This window comes from Varroa jacobsoni, unplaced genomic scaffold, assembly GCF_002532875.2.
Source record: "Varroa jacobsoni isolate VJ856 unplaced genomic scaffold, vjacob_1.0 scaffold_1247, whole genome shotgun sequence".
NCBI lineage: Eukaryota > Metazoa > Arthropoda > Arachnida > Mesostigmata > Varroidae > Varroa > Varroa jacobsoni.
In genome coordinates, this window is record NW_019214149.1 from 233,160 (window position 1) to 245,839 (window position 12,680).

General features: G+C 38.0%; 2 protein-coding genes across 12 annotated transcripts in view; one reads left to right on the forward strand and one right to left on the reverse strand.

Moving 5' to 3' along the window:
• LOC111267999 (protein AKTIP homolog) overlaps positions 1-9,984 on the forward strand; it is a 12,086-nt gene extending 2,102 nt beyond the window's left edge. The window contains exons 2-7 of one of the 2 annotated variants that reach the window (XM_022846653.2): positions 877-1,070; positions 1,606-1,670; positions 3,181-3,370; positions 4,351-4,482; positions 5,597-5,744; positions 7,252-9,984. In XM_022846653.2, the coding sequence (XP_022702388.1) occupies positions 877-1,070; positions 1,606-1,670; positions 3,181-3,370; positions 4,351-4,482; positions 5,597-5,744; positions 7,252-7,356 (834 nt within the window). In that variant the 3' untranslated portion in view covers positions 7,357-9,984. The remainder of the gene's footprint in view (positions 1-876; positions 1,071-1,605; positions 1,671-3,180; positions 3,371-4,350; positions 4,483-5,596; positions 5,745-7,251) is intronic. The other variant, XM_022846654.2, reaches the window with a different exon arrangement.
• A 633-nt stretch (positions 9,985-10,617) lies between these two features.
• The window catches only part of LOC111267996 (uncharacterized), a 33,552-nt gene continuing 31,489 nt past the window's right edge, over positions 10,618-12,680 (reverse strand). For all 10 annotated transcript variants that reach the window (XM_022846642.2, XM_022846644.2, XM_086971530.1 and 7 more), the window contains one exon: positions 10,618-12,572. In XM_022846642.2, the coding sequence (XP_022702377.1) occupies positions 11,392-12,572 (1,181 nt within the window). In that variant the 3' untranslated portion in view covers positions 10,618-11,391. The remainder of the gene's footprint in view (positions 12,573-12,680) is intronic.

Sequence of the window (12,680 nt, forward strand, 5' to 3'; positions counted from 1 at the left end):
GAAAGCGCGATGTCACCAATCAATAATATCATCAGTAATTACCATAGGTGTACGAGAAAGTACATGGTTCTGTGTACAGCGTCGTAAAAGCGTCCTATAATGAATGGAAATCTAGAAGATGCGTTTCTCGATTCTAAACTAAAAAATTACATAGAAATATTTGTCTGGAATAAATTGAAAGACGAATGTTACGGGGCATCTGAATTAAATGGGTGTTTAACGAAACCTTTAAGTTGATTTTCTTTCCTCACCGTGAAAACTATATGTAGTCGCGACTAGTTAGAGAATAGGATATGAGGTACTTTAGCTTTCGTAAAACGATGATGCACATTGCGAATTAGAAATTTTGAACTTATTCAGGCTACACTCTATTATTATCCAACAAGTTTTGGTAGCTTAGAGAATAGTTCTACGAGATTACGTAGCTACTTTTTCCATTTATTATAAGTGGTCGTTATCAGCCCGACTTTTAAATAATACAACTGCAAATATTTTAAAGTAGAGTCCATTTTCAACTTAAGGTGTCTTTCATTCTATTCTTGCGTAGATTATGGAAGTTAAACTTAAGTGAAGTTTTAACCCGAAATACCGTTTTTTTTTTTTATAGAGCCTCTTTAATGATTATTAATGTGAAATGTTATTATTAGCCAACATTAACGTAATACAAATGTATTTTAATTGTCCTCTAGCAACCACAGTTTCATTCAGGCATAAGTACATTCGGTATTATTTTTTATAATATGACAGTCCGTTTACTTTAAAGTTACTAACAGGTTTAACCTTGAGGTAGTGTATTACTCGAGTCGACTATATGCACTTCCTAGGTCTAGTAACTTTACTTATCCAGTGGCTTATGCGTACTGTTTGAACTTACAGACAACTTCGGCCTCAGCAGAAAGGGGCCATCCGGAAGCTTCTTCATCATCCCCAAAATCAACTTTAAAGGGCTCCACAGGAAGGGGCACGGCCACTATGGTCTCCCAACTGCATCAAAGTCATCCTGCTCCAAAATTGGAGATCCTAAGAACCTACAGTAACGCATTTCTTGAATACACCCTCATGAATGAGTAGTAAGTTTGTATTATGACGGCACATTACATTTTATAAACGAAGATAACGATTTTTTTTCGTTTTCTTTTATTCTTCTGTTCAGAATTAATTTTACTTAAAAATATCCGTGTATTGCTCCGGTGTTTGGGAGTCGACTATTTTAAAACGAAGGTCTGTTAGCCCCAGCCAGTGAGCTGCGTTACTACAGTCCGACATACCATAATAAAGATGACTTGAACAAGTTGGATTGCTTTGTTATAAATTCATGTTGTCCTTGATCGTCGTTAAGACATGAAAAATCTATTGCCTTTTCTGGCTAAATATACATAATCTTCGTTCAGTTCTGCTGAAAGTTGACATCCTCTAGTAAAGTGACGTCACAGTCTAGATTATGCACTTACTGATACGAGGCCTTTTGCTAGTACGTTGAAAGGTGCGTTAAGTTGTGTATATACAATTAGGACTAATGGAGGGGTTAAATACATTTGATTGTATATCGGCACATGAATTTTAATTACCATATTGTCATTAGCATAATCTCACTCTCCTTTTCAGTGCTATATTCAGGAAACGATTTATTCCTGGCGTGTATATAATGCCTTCGTTTGAGTCCGCGTTAAGTAAGTATCCATCCATGATCAGCCTGGCTGAACTTCATTTCATAATTTAGCGTTGACATATGTTATATACACAAAGCTCTGCTGTGGTTTGGTTTTAAAGATGGCCTTCCATTGTTGATGCACTTTGGATCAATGCGAAAATTGACTATTCGGCCATCAAAGGTGAAGAAACAGGAAATTGTTGCTGTGGTTGTCTAACCACAGCGTCCAATGAGCTATGTAAATCAGCCATATAATATTTGACTTTTCTATATCCTACCATTTATCGCGTTTCTGCCACAGAGATCCGTTTGGTTGCTTTGTTGCCTTTAAATACGTCTCGTAGCCATTTATTGCACTGGGAATAAATTATTAGAAAACAATATTGCATATTTATTCGTCAAATGTCGAACGATCTTGACAACTCGTAGCCAACTAGTTCTATTTTTTCTTATTGATTCTGATATAAAGGGTATGCTCTTTACTGTAGCCTACACATTTCGCTGCTAAATTTTCCCTGAAACAGCCCCTAAGGTCCTGTTAGAATGCTGTTAGTAATCTGCGTCATACCAACATACAACTTTTATATAGGTTCGGTATCGTACCGCAACGACGATCTGCTCTGCATTTTGCTACGCTAAGTAAATATGTCGAGGCAGGTACGATTTTATTTATAATAGATAGTTTTTAAAATCGTTACTTGTTTTTTTTCTTTATATGGTAAACTTTGCTGTTGCATTGTGTCATCTGAGTAACCGACCGCCTTGACACTCTGTTTTAGCTAGAGATATTTACATCCGGGTCCCATCCAACACTGCTTTGTGGTATTTACTCCAACGTCACTGGGTGCTGTTACAGCTCGCTTTCTCTATCACAGTCATTTGCGATTTATTTGAAGGAACAGCTGCTGAAAGTAAAACACTTACAAGTATATCCGAAGGTCATTATTTTTAGGAGATGATTGGCCGTTTGCATTGGAACCGTTGTTTTTAAAGCAGTTCACTGATGACCCTCCTTAATATGTGTGAGGAGCCAAAGCACATGAAGTGATGTATAATGGCTAAGCTTTTATTTTATAATATAACTAACAATTGTTGTAACCCATCCCGGGCAAAGAAACCTCACAGAAGCCCAACAAGACCCACCCTGGCTTGATTTTCAAATGGAGGCAAGTTCTTGATACTATATCAAATAGGCGACCCCGAAGGCTTATTCACACGCTAAAAATAGCCGAAGGTATTAAAAAACCAAACCTAGACAAAAGCCTTGACATTAAAAGCCGTGGCATTCACCGCTGGTATAAACTAACCCAATCGGTGGTAGGTCAATTGGTTGTTGTTGGCCAATGTCATCACTTGTAGTTATCGTACTGTAGAATGTAGCTTTCTCAGCTGCTATCTTGAATATAGATCTGCTGGTCTCTATATGAAATAATAATGAGAATAATACAACTGAGCATAGTATACTTATATCATAATGTATATCTGTTTTCTAATACCTCTACTAATTACGCGACCTATTATGTTCACAGAATGGTTTGTCGTGCTGTTTATTCGTGGGGGTGTCTTCGAAGGGGGTGCGTTTCGAGCTCAGCTATCATTTTCCGCACTTCATCCTGAGGGGGGTGTTCCAAGGGTCACTTTTGACCCCCCCGTCTTCCATCCGCTTGTCAATGCCCTTACGGGCGAGATGGACATTTCGTGTAAAATAGACAAATGGAGGTAACCAACTGTTGAGTGTTTAAATTTGTTCGTTCGGCTTAAAAATTCGTATTGAACCATTAGTTAAAGTAAGAACTAGGATATGTGTTTTTATGGCGCGCTCGCCGAATGTGTCTGCTAGACGCGATTGAAAATAATTGCCTTACATTTGAAGTTGCAGAAGACGATGGATTATATTGTTGACTTTTATATTAATAATATAGCAGATTTTTCAAGCCTACATTTGGGGGATATCTTAACATGCAGTTGTATATGTCATACTATCGTATAAGTGTACGTAGATATACTTCATCCATTCATAAAATAATAATAAAAAGATTTGCATATCTGTAAGTCTACAATGTTTAACTATCAATGTCTGTAACAGTAGTAACAAAATGTACTTGAAACTGATACGCCATTATTAGAGTTACATCCAGTTTTTAGCTAAGTCTATTCACATCAATTATCATTTCCTCGTTGACTGTGTATGTCTGCGACCGACCCTTACCTAAACGGAGCGAATCCCGCTGCAAATTGCCTGTTTCGAGATGCCACTAATCTTCTCTGATATGATCTAACTGTTGGCTACGACTGAACGGTGTTGAAACGTTAGATAATTTAGTGGGCAGAATTATTCGATAACATGTAATAACTGTGTTACTGGGTCACAGCCGTCATATGACCATGAAAACGAGTCTGCCTGCGTATTAGCTACCGAGACGCATCTGCGAAGGTCGAATAGAGGTAGCATGTGTCTCTCAAAGTACGGCGCTTTTATATTGTTTTTAGGGTTAGAAAAACATACTTGGGTTGAAAAACTATAACTTTTTTTTTAAATAAGTAAGTTAGGGGTGTAAGTCTACTGATTAGATATTTACCTTTGAAATTTGAAGGTACTACCTGAGCGATGGCGTACCGAGGAAAGAGTCCACGCATTCTTCCTTTATCTTTACGTAAACGTATACTTGACTATCTTGTTTCGGCTTGTTTTGGTTTAGACGAGATGTGCATCACATTTATCAAGTTGTCGAAGCTGTAAAGTCGCTCTTTGAAGAGATTCCTGAGCAGATTAAACCTTCCAATCGGGAAGCCTATAAACTCTACGTCAATAACAAAGATGAATTTAAGCGGTAAGTGATGCTTTATTAAGGCAGTATAAAGAGCTGCAATTTTATTATATGGGCATGTATATCATATGGCATTGGTCAGGCAAATTTCAAAACATTTTCTTCGTCGTTTTACAGAATCTTTAAGCCATTTTTTTGCCAGCCTTTTGTTGACCCTTATTTAATTCACCTTAGTCTTTATTTTAAAACTATCGAATACCTCACGCCTTGTTTAGAAGAATTTTCGATTTTATTGTAAATAGACTCGAAAATGCTTCTAAACTTTGTACCTCGACTTCTGTTGTAAACAGAAATGAACGTACATGTAAAAGGTTTATTGAAATGGAGTGTTTTTGTTGTACATAATAGAAGTAAAAAATAAGAAAAGGACCAGTTGTTATATAGAAAGTGTAAATTATCAATGTTATTTTTAATATTTGTTTCTCTTTATAAATTTAAATGAAACAACACATTTTGTTTTCTATATTTTCTAAGTCAGGCGATCTTCTTTCTACGGTCGAATTAGTGTCGCTTTCTAGGATAATGCCGTTTAAGTTTGTTTTAGTTATTATTTTTTGTAAGCAAACATTCAAATAAGAAATATTTCATTTCAATGAACCTTTTGCATGCACATATATTTCTATTTATAACAGCAATTGAGTTAATACTCACAGTTTTTCAGTCACAGTGAATTATTCAATAGTTCCAAAAAGTAGACATTTCGAAGTATAATGCTGAGGTTTTACTCGATAATTTTGACAGCCACTTAACTAGCAAGTCAATGGACCTTTAAGGGGCGTGTTTTTATCATTCTGATATTAAGTATAAAATAACGACAACATCTTTTTTGATTATTTAGGCACAGGTTTAACCTTATCTAGTGAAGATCCGTTAAATAGGTTTAAAACAAAATGTTAATTTAATTATGCCATAATTGTTAATATCTATAAAAAATCAATTTCATAGATTTAACTTTAAAAACTACAATGTAATTCGCCTTTGAGGATAATCTGATTAGCGAAAAACCAGTACTTGTTTGGTCCACTAACTGTAATCGAGGAGGTAGCCTTCGGAATAGCTCAATTGTGTCCTTATTAACGCAGTGATACCGATTTCGCCTTTAAATTTTTATTGACAGGGTTGCGGAGGAATGTGTTGCTCAGTGTCTTGAGCACCTGCAACGCGAGAGTCCTTCTGGGGGTGATCCGAACAGCTTTGACTTCGTCGCCCACGATGTGAGCGATCTTTCTCTCTCCCTTGATGAAGCTTCTCTGTTCAGCCTTCGAGTATGTAGACGTTGAAACCGTTATGAAGATGATGGGAACTAACCGTAATCAGAGTACTCCCCTCAATCGATTTTTTCTATTTAAAAGTCAATTAATTTTTACTTTTATTCATTTGTTTATTATTAATTAATAACTTGTTTATATCAAATCTCTTTCTCTTTATATATATATATAAATATATATGTGTGTATGGTAAATTTGAGAAACACTTTGGTGGGCTGTGTGCCGTAACGGGCATGCGTGCGCCTGTTACTCCTGACAGCAGACGAAAGCGTATTCACTTTAAAATAATACAACAAACTCATCATGCCGAGCAACTGCGCGTCGTTTTCGGATTTGAGCTAAGATGCATTATCACGCAATGCTTCGCGTTGGACTAACTCCCACCGAGATTAAAAATCTTCTTTTGCCCGAAATAATTAATTTACATAATTGCCAGCTTTCATGCAACTTTTGAAGGATCCAGGTATGACTTAGTGAGAAAAATTAGATGATCCTTGGTAGAGTTTAGATTTGAATGCTCTAAAATTCGTTAAAATTGCTCAAAAAGCGATGTTTGATACCGCTAAGTTTCTGACATAAAATAAACAGCTGTTTTAGAAAGCAGAACATCAACTGCCGATTGGATAATCAGACGGTTAGTATTTTTAAAACTTTTTGGGCATTTTCACACCTTTTGCATTGTGAGGCTGTTTAAAATTTATGCACTTTGAGACTTTTGCCTTGCTGTTCGGCCGAAATTTGATATTATCGGAATATGTAGCGTATTTGACTGACACTTTAGCGCGTTAACACCTTCCAATGTCGTATGACATCCACTCACTATTCAAAAATTATTTACAAATCAAGGAAGGAATTTTTTAAGCAGATTAGAATGCGGGTTAGGTTTAGTTTGAAAGCTGGAATTGGGGTGGATGGTGGATATATTGAATAAATACGACCGCTAGGAAGGACTTTTTTATAACATGCAAAAAAATTCCGTTGAGTAAATTTCATCGTCTTGTGTTAATATACAATACAAGAAGCGCATGTCGTTTTTACGCAATTTAGTCGTTGCGATCCTACCAACCGCACAGCGTTGAATCAATATGTACAGCGCTGCTTAGTCCATTATTTCTAAACCTTCTCCTTTCTTGATCAGGTTACGAAAAAACCGACTCCTTTGCAAGTTTTGCATCAAAGCATTGCTACTGAATCGTTTTACACTTCTCCTTAAAAATATTTGTGGGCGACAGAGGTACTATTAGAAATCTGACACTCGCTTAAGGAGTACGCGTTTGATTTTCTTAGAAACACGATTTGATTTTCCCTATTGGTTTGCGTATAAATTACCTGTCGTAATTGCGAAGAACTCAATAAGACCTTCGCCACGTGAACTACTGATACCCCTTGACAAGTGTGGTCAATTATTTCTGCCGTATTTCGAATTCTCTAGTATTTTATTTTATCTATTTTCACATAAATCATGTATGTCTAACTTTTATATTGACTTTGCATCCCATTGCAGTTGGATTCATCTGAGTGTTCCAACGATGTTTCGAAGAGTCCGCAACGTCTTCAAGGTCTCTCATGGATGCGTGATGGAAAACCTTGGGCCAAGGAGAGCAGTTAGTCTAAATATAGTTAACGCGCATCGCTTATAAGAGATATGAATCCATAATACTCTAATGAATGCCGCTGTACTAACCATGAACTAGTGAAACATTTGCTTTTCGCTCCCTCTGAGTACTTTGAAAGTGGCATTTACTGTCGAAATAATGTATCGCGATTCCGAGACACTCCAGAGATTGTTTCGTACATATGAGAACGTTCTGTGGAGTCAAAATGTGTCGCCCGGTGGAAAATTATCTGTGACTGTATTTATCCAATACGAGCCGTTTAGTACACGTGATCGTCTCAGTAACGACAGAGCTATACAGGTAAATTAAACTGTACAAGATCCTAATCGGCCCCACTGCAGAAATTGTTGACTGCAGACAAGTGTGGTCGCATAGGGTTGAAAGACGCGAAAACGTCAAGAGTCCCTGTGCCAACAAGAATAACAGTGGATCACTATGGCGTAAAAATTCAGTTAACAAAAAAAAAGTTTTAACACACGTGGAGCGATGTTTGAGTCATTTTAGTAGTCGCCTCTATCAAAAATTCAGGCCTCTTGAGCCAAATGAGAGATCAGCTTCATTGGGTGCGATGTGCATATGGGAAAGAGATTTAAAATAAGAAACAACTCATTTAAAAAGAGACAGATCCACTGCGTTAGCTTTATGTGGGCTTTTTTGATTCACCGAAGCCTTTAGTAGTCCATAAATGTGTTTGGTCAGCATTAAATTTGAAGTGACGTTTTTGTGACCGTTTGATGCGTGTATAAGTGAAATTAATAGGCGATTTTGTAGCATCTTTTTTTGTAGTGCTTCCATAATGCCGCCTACAAAAAGAGTGATGTTTTTTCTATTATCGATAGGCACAATGTCAATTGTTTTGGTACTGAACAAAACACTACAATATGAATAACGCTACATTATTATTATTAAACTGCTAGGTGAAAGAACGAAGTTGGGTCCCGACTGACTTGAAGTGTCTACATGACGAGTATAGAAGAAATGAATGCGCTTAACCGGTAGATTAGCCGGTATCTATTAAGTGCAGCGTGACAATTCCTTTGGAACAATGTTGTCCAGTCGCTAAAAGCAAAAGATATTGGAACGCACTAAGATAAGAGTTGGCGAATATGGCGTCAGGCAAAAATACAAACGGACGGATTACTGAATGCCAAGCGAAGCAAAAATATTAATCTTAGCCACGACGCTTGTATGGGCGTTTCAGTGGATAGATGTGTGTGTATACACGAAACATGACGTTTCCATAATTGACTGCGGAATAGGAAAGTAATAACGAAAGATCGTTGACGTTACTTGGAATGATACTTTAGGCCTGTCAATAGTAAAATTCCAAATTTATTTGTTTGAATTCTTTGCGAGTGTCGAAAATTCGTTTGCTGACTAAGATTTAAATATCGCTCTGAACATATTTCATCTCTGCCTATAGCTTTGCAACAACCGAAATTAAATCCACCACGATACAAGCCGACACTCTATCACGCGAACCTTGATAAGTTTTAATGTTTCCAAAGGACTACCTCGAGCTAGCTAAACCCAAGTAGAGCGCCCAATGTGGAGGACGATATGTTAGTTTCGTGACGTGTTTGCGTGCTGCTTGGCACATGAACACAGAGCGAGTGTATACAATGTTTTGTTTGATTGACCATAAAATGACTAATGATTTCTAGTCTACTACATGTGTGCATGTGTATAATGTGAGTGCTGCTTTTAAACAATAACAAAGCACAAAGAGTTGTTTAAATGATGATATTAATAATTATTATTATAATTATTTTATTATTATAATTACTATTATTATTACAGCGATAACATTAATAACTGTGCTTTACGGCTGTCAACGCTTTTATTCTTGAACTAGTTATAGCTTAGTTCTATGATATCAGTCTTAATATGAGAGACACGAGCTGTCTGAAACAATGCTTAACAGTACCGGACATAAAACTTGCAATATTTGTCCAGGTTTAATACGATTTCACTCTTTTCTCTGTCGAAAAACTCTATATTTATCAGAAGATTCATATTAGCGAGCCCAGCGAGTTTGACTTGCACGTATTCTGAGGGTATTCGGCTTCTCGACGGAAACATTTTATTGGTGGGTGTGACGGTTGTATCGTATATTTGTGTACTTCCTTCTTTTGTGAATGCTTAGGTTTATGTGCATTCAGTTGAAAGGGTATTGTATGTGGACGACTGGATAGCTCGCGATTCTGTGCTAACTCCGGATTTTGGGGTGTCGCAAGCCAGCCACTTTTCCCGTCCGATGAAGAGAAACAAGCAGGTGCAGGACCACAATGTTAACTCATTTCGCAGAAACTAAACTTAGAATATAGGTCATTTACAGTTCTATAAATAAATGAATGGACGTTGCCAAGCTGAGAGAGCTTAGGATCACAACCTGCTGTGATCAAAATCATCCTGCGATGGTTATGATGATAACACTAACGAGTAATAAGGAACATATATATATGAAGAGAGAGCGAGAGAAAAATACATTGTCATTAGCGCTATTTTGCTTAATGAAGCCGAAATAACTAGGATATATGACGAGACTGTGAAAAAATGAAGATCAAAAACGTGACCACTAGAAACAAGGAATAAATTTTTCAGCAATTCTATAAAAAAGATCAGTCGCGTAGTACGTTTTTATTCTAGGGAATGCCGTATAATCTTCGGATGTAGAGAACAAAGTGCCGTTTACACTCTGAGGTATCTTAAGGTCTACGGTCCGCTTGGTTTGTCATTTCAAGGTTAGTCTCAGTTCGCTGTTGATGAGCAGGTGACAGTGAAAGCGTTTGCTGTCAATAAATTAAGCTAAAAAAATCTTATTCTATTGAAAGGTAAGGTCATCGATTCGATTATTTATAATTTTGAACATATTTCTCTATTTTATATTCTTTTGGTTCGAATTATCATTGGTTGCTGTTTATTTATTCATTATGATTATAAGTATTGAGCGATGGGCAGAAAGGTTTGGACATTGTTTTTGCAGTTGTTGGACTTACTATTTGCACAGAAATCACATTGCGTAAAAACCATTATTTAACTGACTAGCAAATAAATCATTCTTCTAACTCTCTGCATAGAGACCTCTTCCGCGATATCGTGAACGACAACTATTCATATGGTTAGAATGATTCTTCTTTTTCATACGATTTTTTTTATATCGTTAGAGAGGCAATATCTTACATTTAGTTCTGTCATGACTACTAAACAATTCTATTTTTTAGGATCCTGTTGAAAATGAACACACAATAAAGTACTTTTTGACGGAAGCGGCGAGCATTTAATAATAACTTAATTATATTATCTTTTTTCATGTATGCTTTGTGTTTTCTTGTGTATAGGTTGCGAAATCACCTTAGCCAAACGGCGTTTCTGTTGACAATCACGGACAGTACTTTCTTATTTATATACAATAACGACTGTGCGATCTATTTTCTACTTAGGTTGCTGTTTACCGGCTATGTCTATCATAGCTGGGATGATAAACCTTATTGTTTTTTTTAAAACCCCCCAGGTAAAGCAAAGGTTAGAGATTTTCGCCCTCAATAGAATACATGTCTCGCATGTATTTTCTGTGGGCGATAAATTATAGATTAATCTACGTGTTAGGAAAACTCTAACAGCACCTCTGACCGCTCTTGTTTGATTACACCATTTGAAAGCGGCAGGAGGTCTTGTTGGTATTGAGCAGCAAAAACATAGCTACCAAGTTCAGCCTTGGCCATTTCAATTCCTACTTTTCTCGGTATAGTGTAGCAAGCTTTCCGATAATGCCTTTCTTTGTCATGTCACACAAAATAGCAGCGTCTCGTTATTTTAACACTGTAAACAATGCAGATTTGTTGCTCCTTTTCTGATTTCTTTTGATAGAGATCTTACTCAGTCTTCGAATGCTGCAAGTTATGACGGAATCATTTCAAACTGGCCTTCACCCATATGATGAGTCGCCGCATATGACGTTATACACTATAACGGGTGACAGGTGTCAATCAATCAACCATTGTGTTTTCTTCACCCACGCCGTTCGATTAGACAGCCTTGGCGGCGCCTGATCTCATCGAGTTGTTAATTCCGAGCGCGACGGCGAAGAGAATCGCAGCCACGACCACAATGACGGCAATCCGGCCTTGCCAACTTCTTTTTGATGGGACTATGTCTAACTTTTTACATTGGCCTACTGCCGATGCTGGCATGTACGCTGGCGACGTCTCCACGTCAGTGGCTGTTGCCGACCCGTTACTAGCTTTTATGTGCCCATTGGCGCAGCCGTTTCGAACCGTTGTGATTGTAGTAGTCCTTTCTAAAGGTTTAGTAGCATCCGTAGAGGCGATGATAGCAGCATCTGCCTGCAAACACACAGACTGGATTTTGTCCGATGTATCAGTTTTCTGCTTTATTGTATCGATTTCCATTGGCTCTGCAGAGTCCTGTAACTCTTGGAGCAGATTGATGATTTCGGCGATCGTTTGCGGTTCGGCGTTGGCGTGCGCTGCCTCCTCTGTAGCGGTTTGGCTCTGCTCGTTCTCGACGCTTTCGGGTTCTTCTACCAGGTTTACGTGAACTGATCTGCCTTCTGCTGCCAACTGGGCTTCGTATTCTTTAATCTCCTCTACGTCGGTTGGAGTAACTACGACAAAGTCATCCTTCTCCGTATCATTCTCTTTTTCCGGGGCATCGCTCTCGTTGTCATTGTTTACATCGTGTTCTTTAGAGTCAGCTTTCACAATCGGATTTAATGGCAGCGGAAGTGTCGGGGGCGCTATAGTCTCCACCTTGGCAATGGTGGTCACGGGATGAAAAGCTGACGACGAGGTCCTCAGCTGCTGTTGACTTTGTTGTGACTGCTGTTGTGTTAAGACATCTGGTGCTGGTGCTATAACGTCGCTGAGGAATGCTGGCTCAGTAGTTGCATCGAAATGAATGTCCTTGACTTTTCTTTCCTTGTCTTTGTTACCGAAGCTCGGCTTACGTGCAATAGATTTCAAAGACCACGACCTCTTCTTTCCACCCCGTTGAAGAGAATCGGTCCTGATGCCATCCACGTCAGACGTTCTATGCTCAGAAGACTCGTTAATTTGTAGCGCATCGCTGGTCCCATACTTCTTTCCATACTTGTCTCTTTTGTCAGACTTATCTTTCTGGCCTTCTTTGTCCTTTTTGAAGGAGAATACCCGCTTCAGTTTCTTATACACTCCCATCTTGCTGTGTGCTGAAACGAGAGAAGAACGACGACGACGTAAGAAATTTGGTAACTTTAGCGTAATTCGTCCGCAAGGACGCGGCTGTTTAGGCGAGTTTGATTGTCCAGAATCCATCG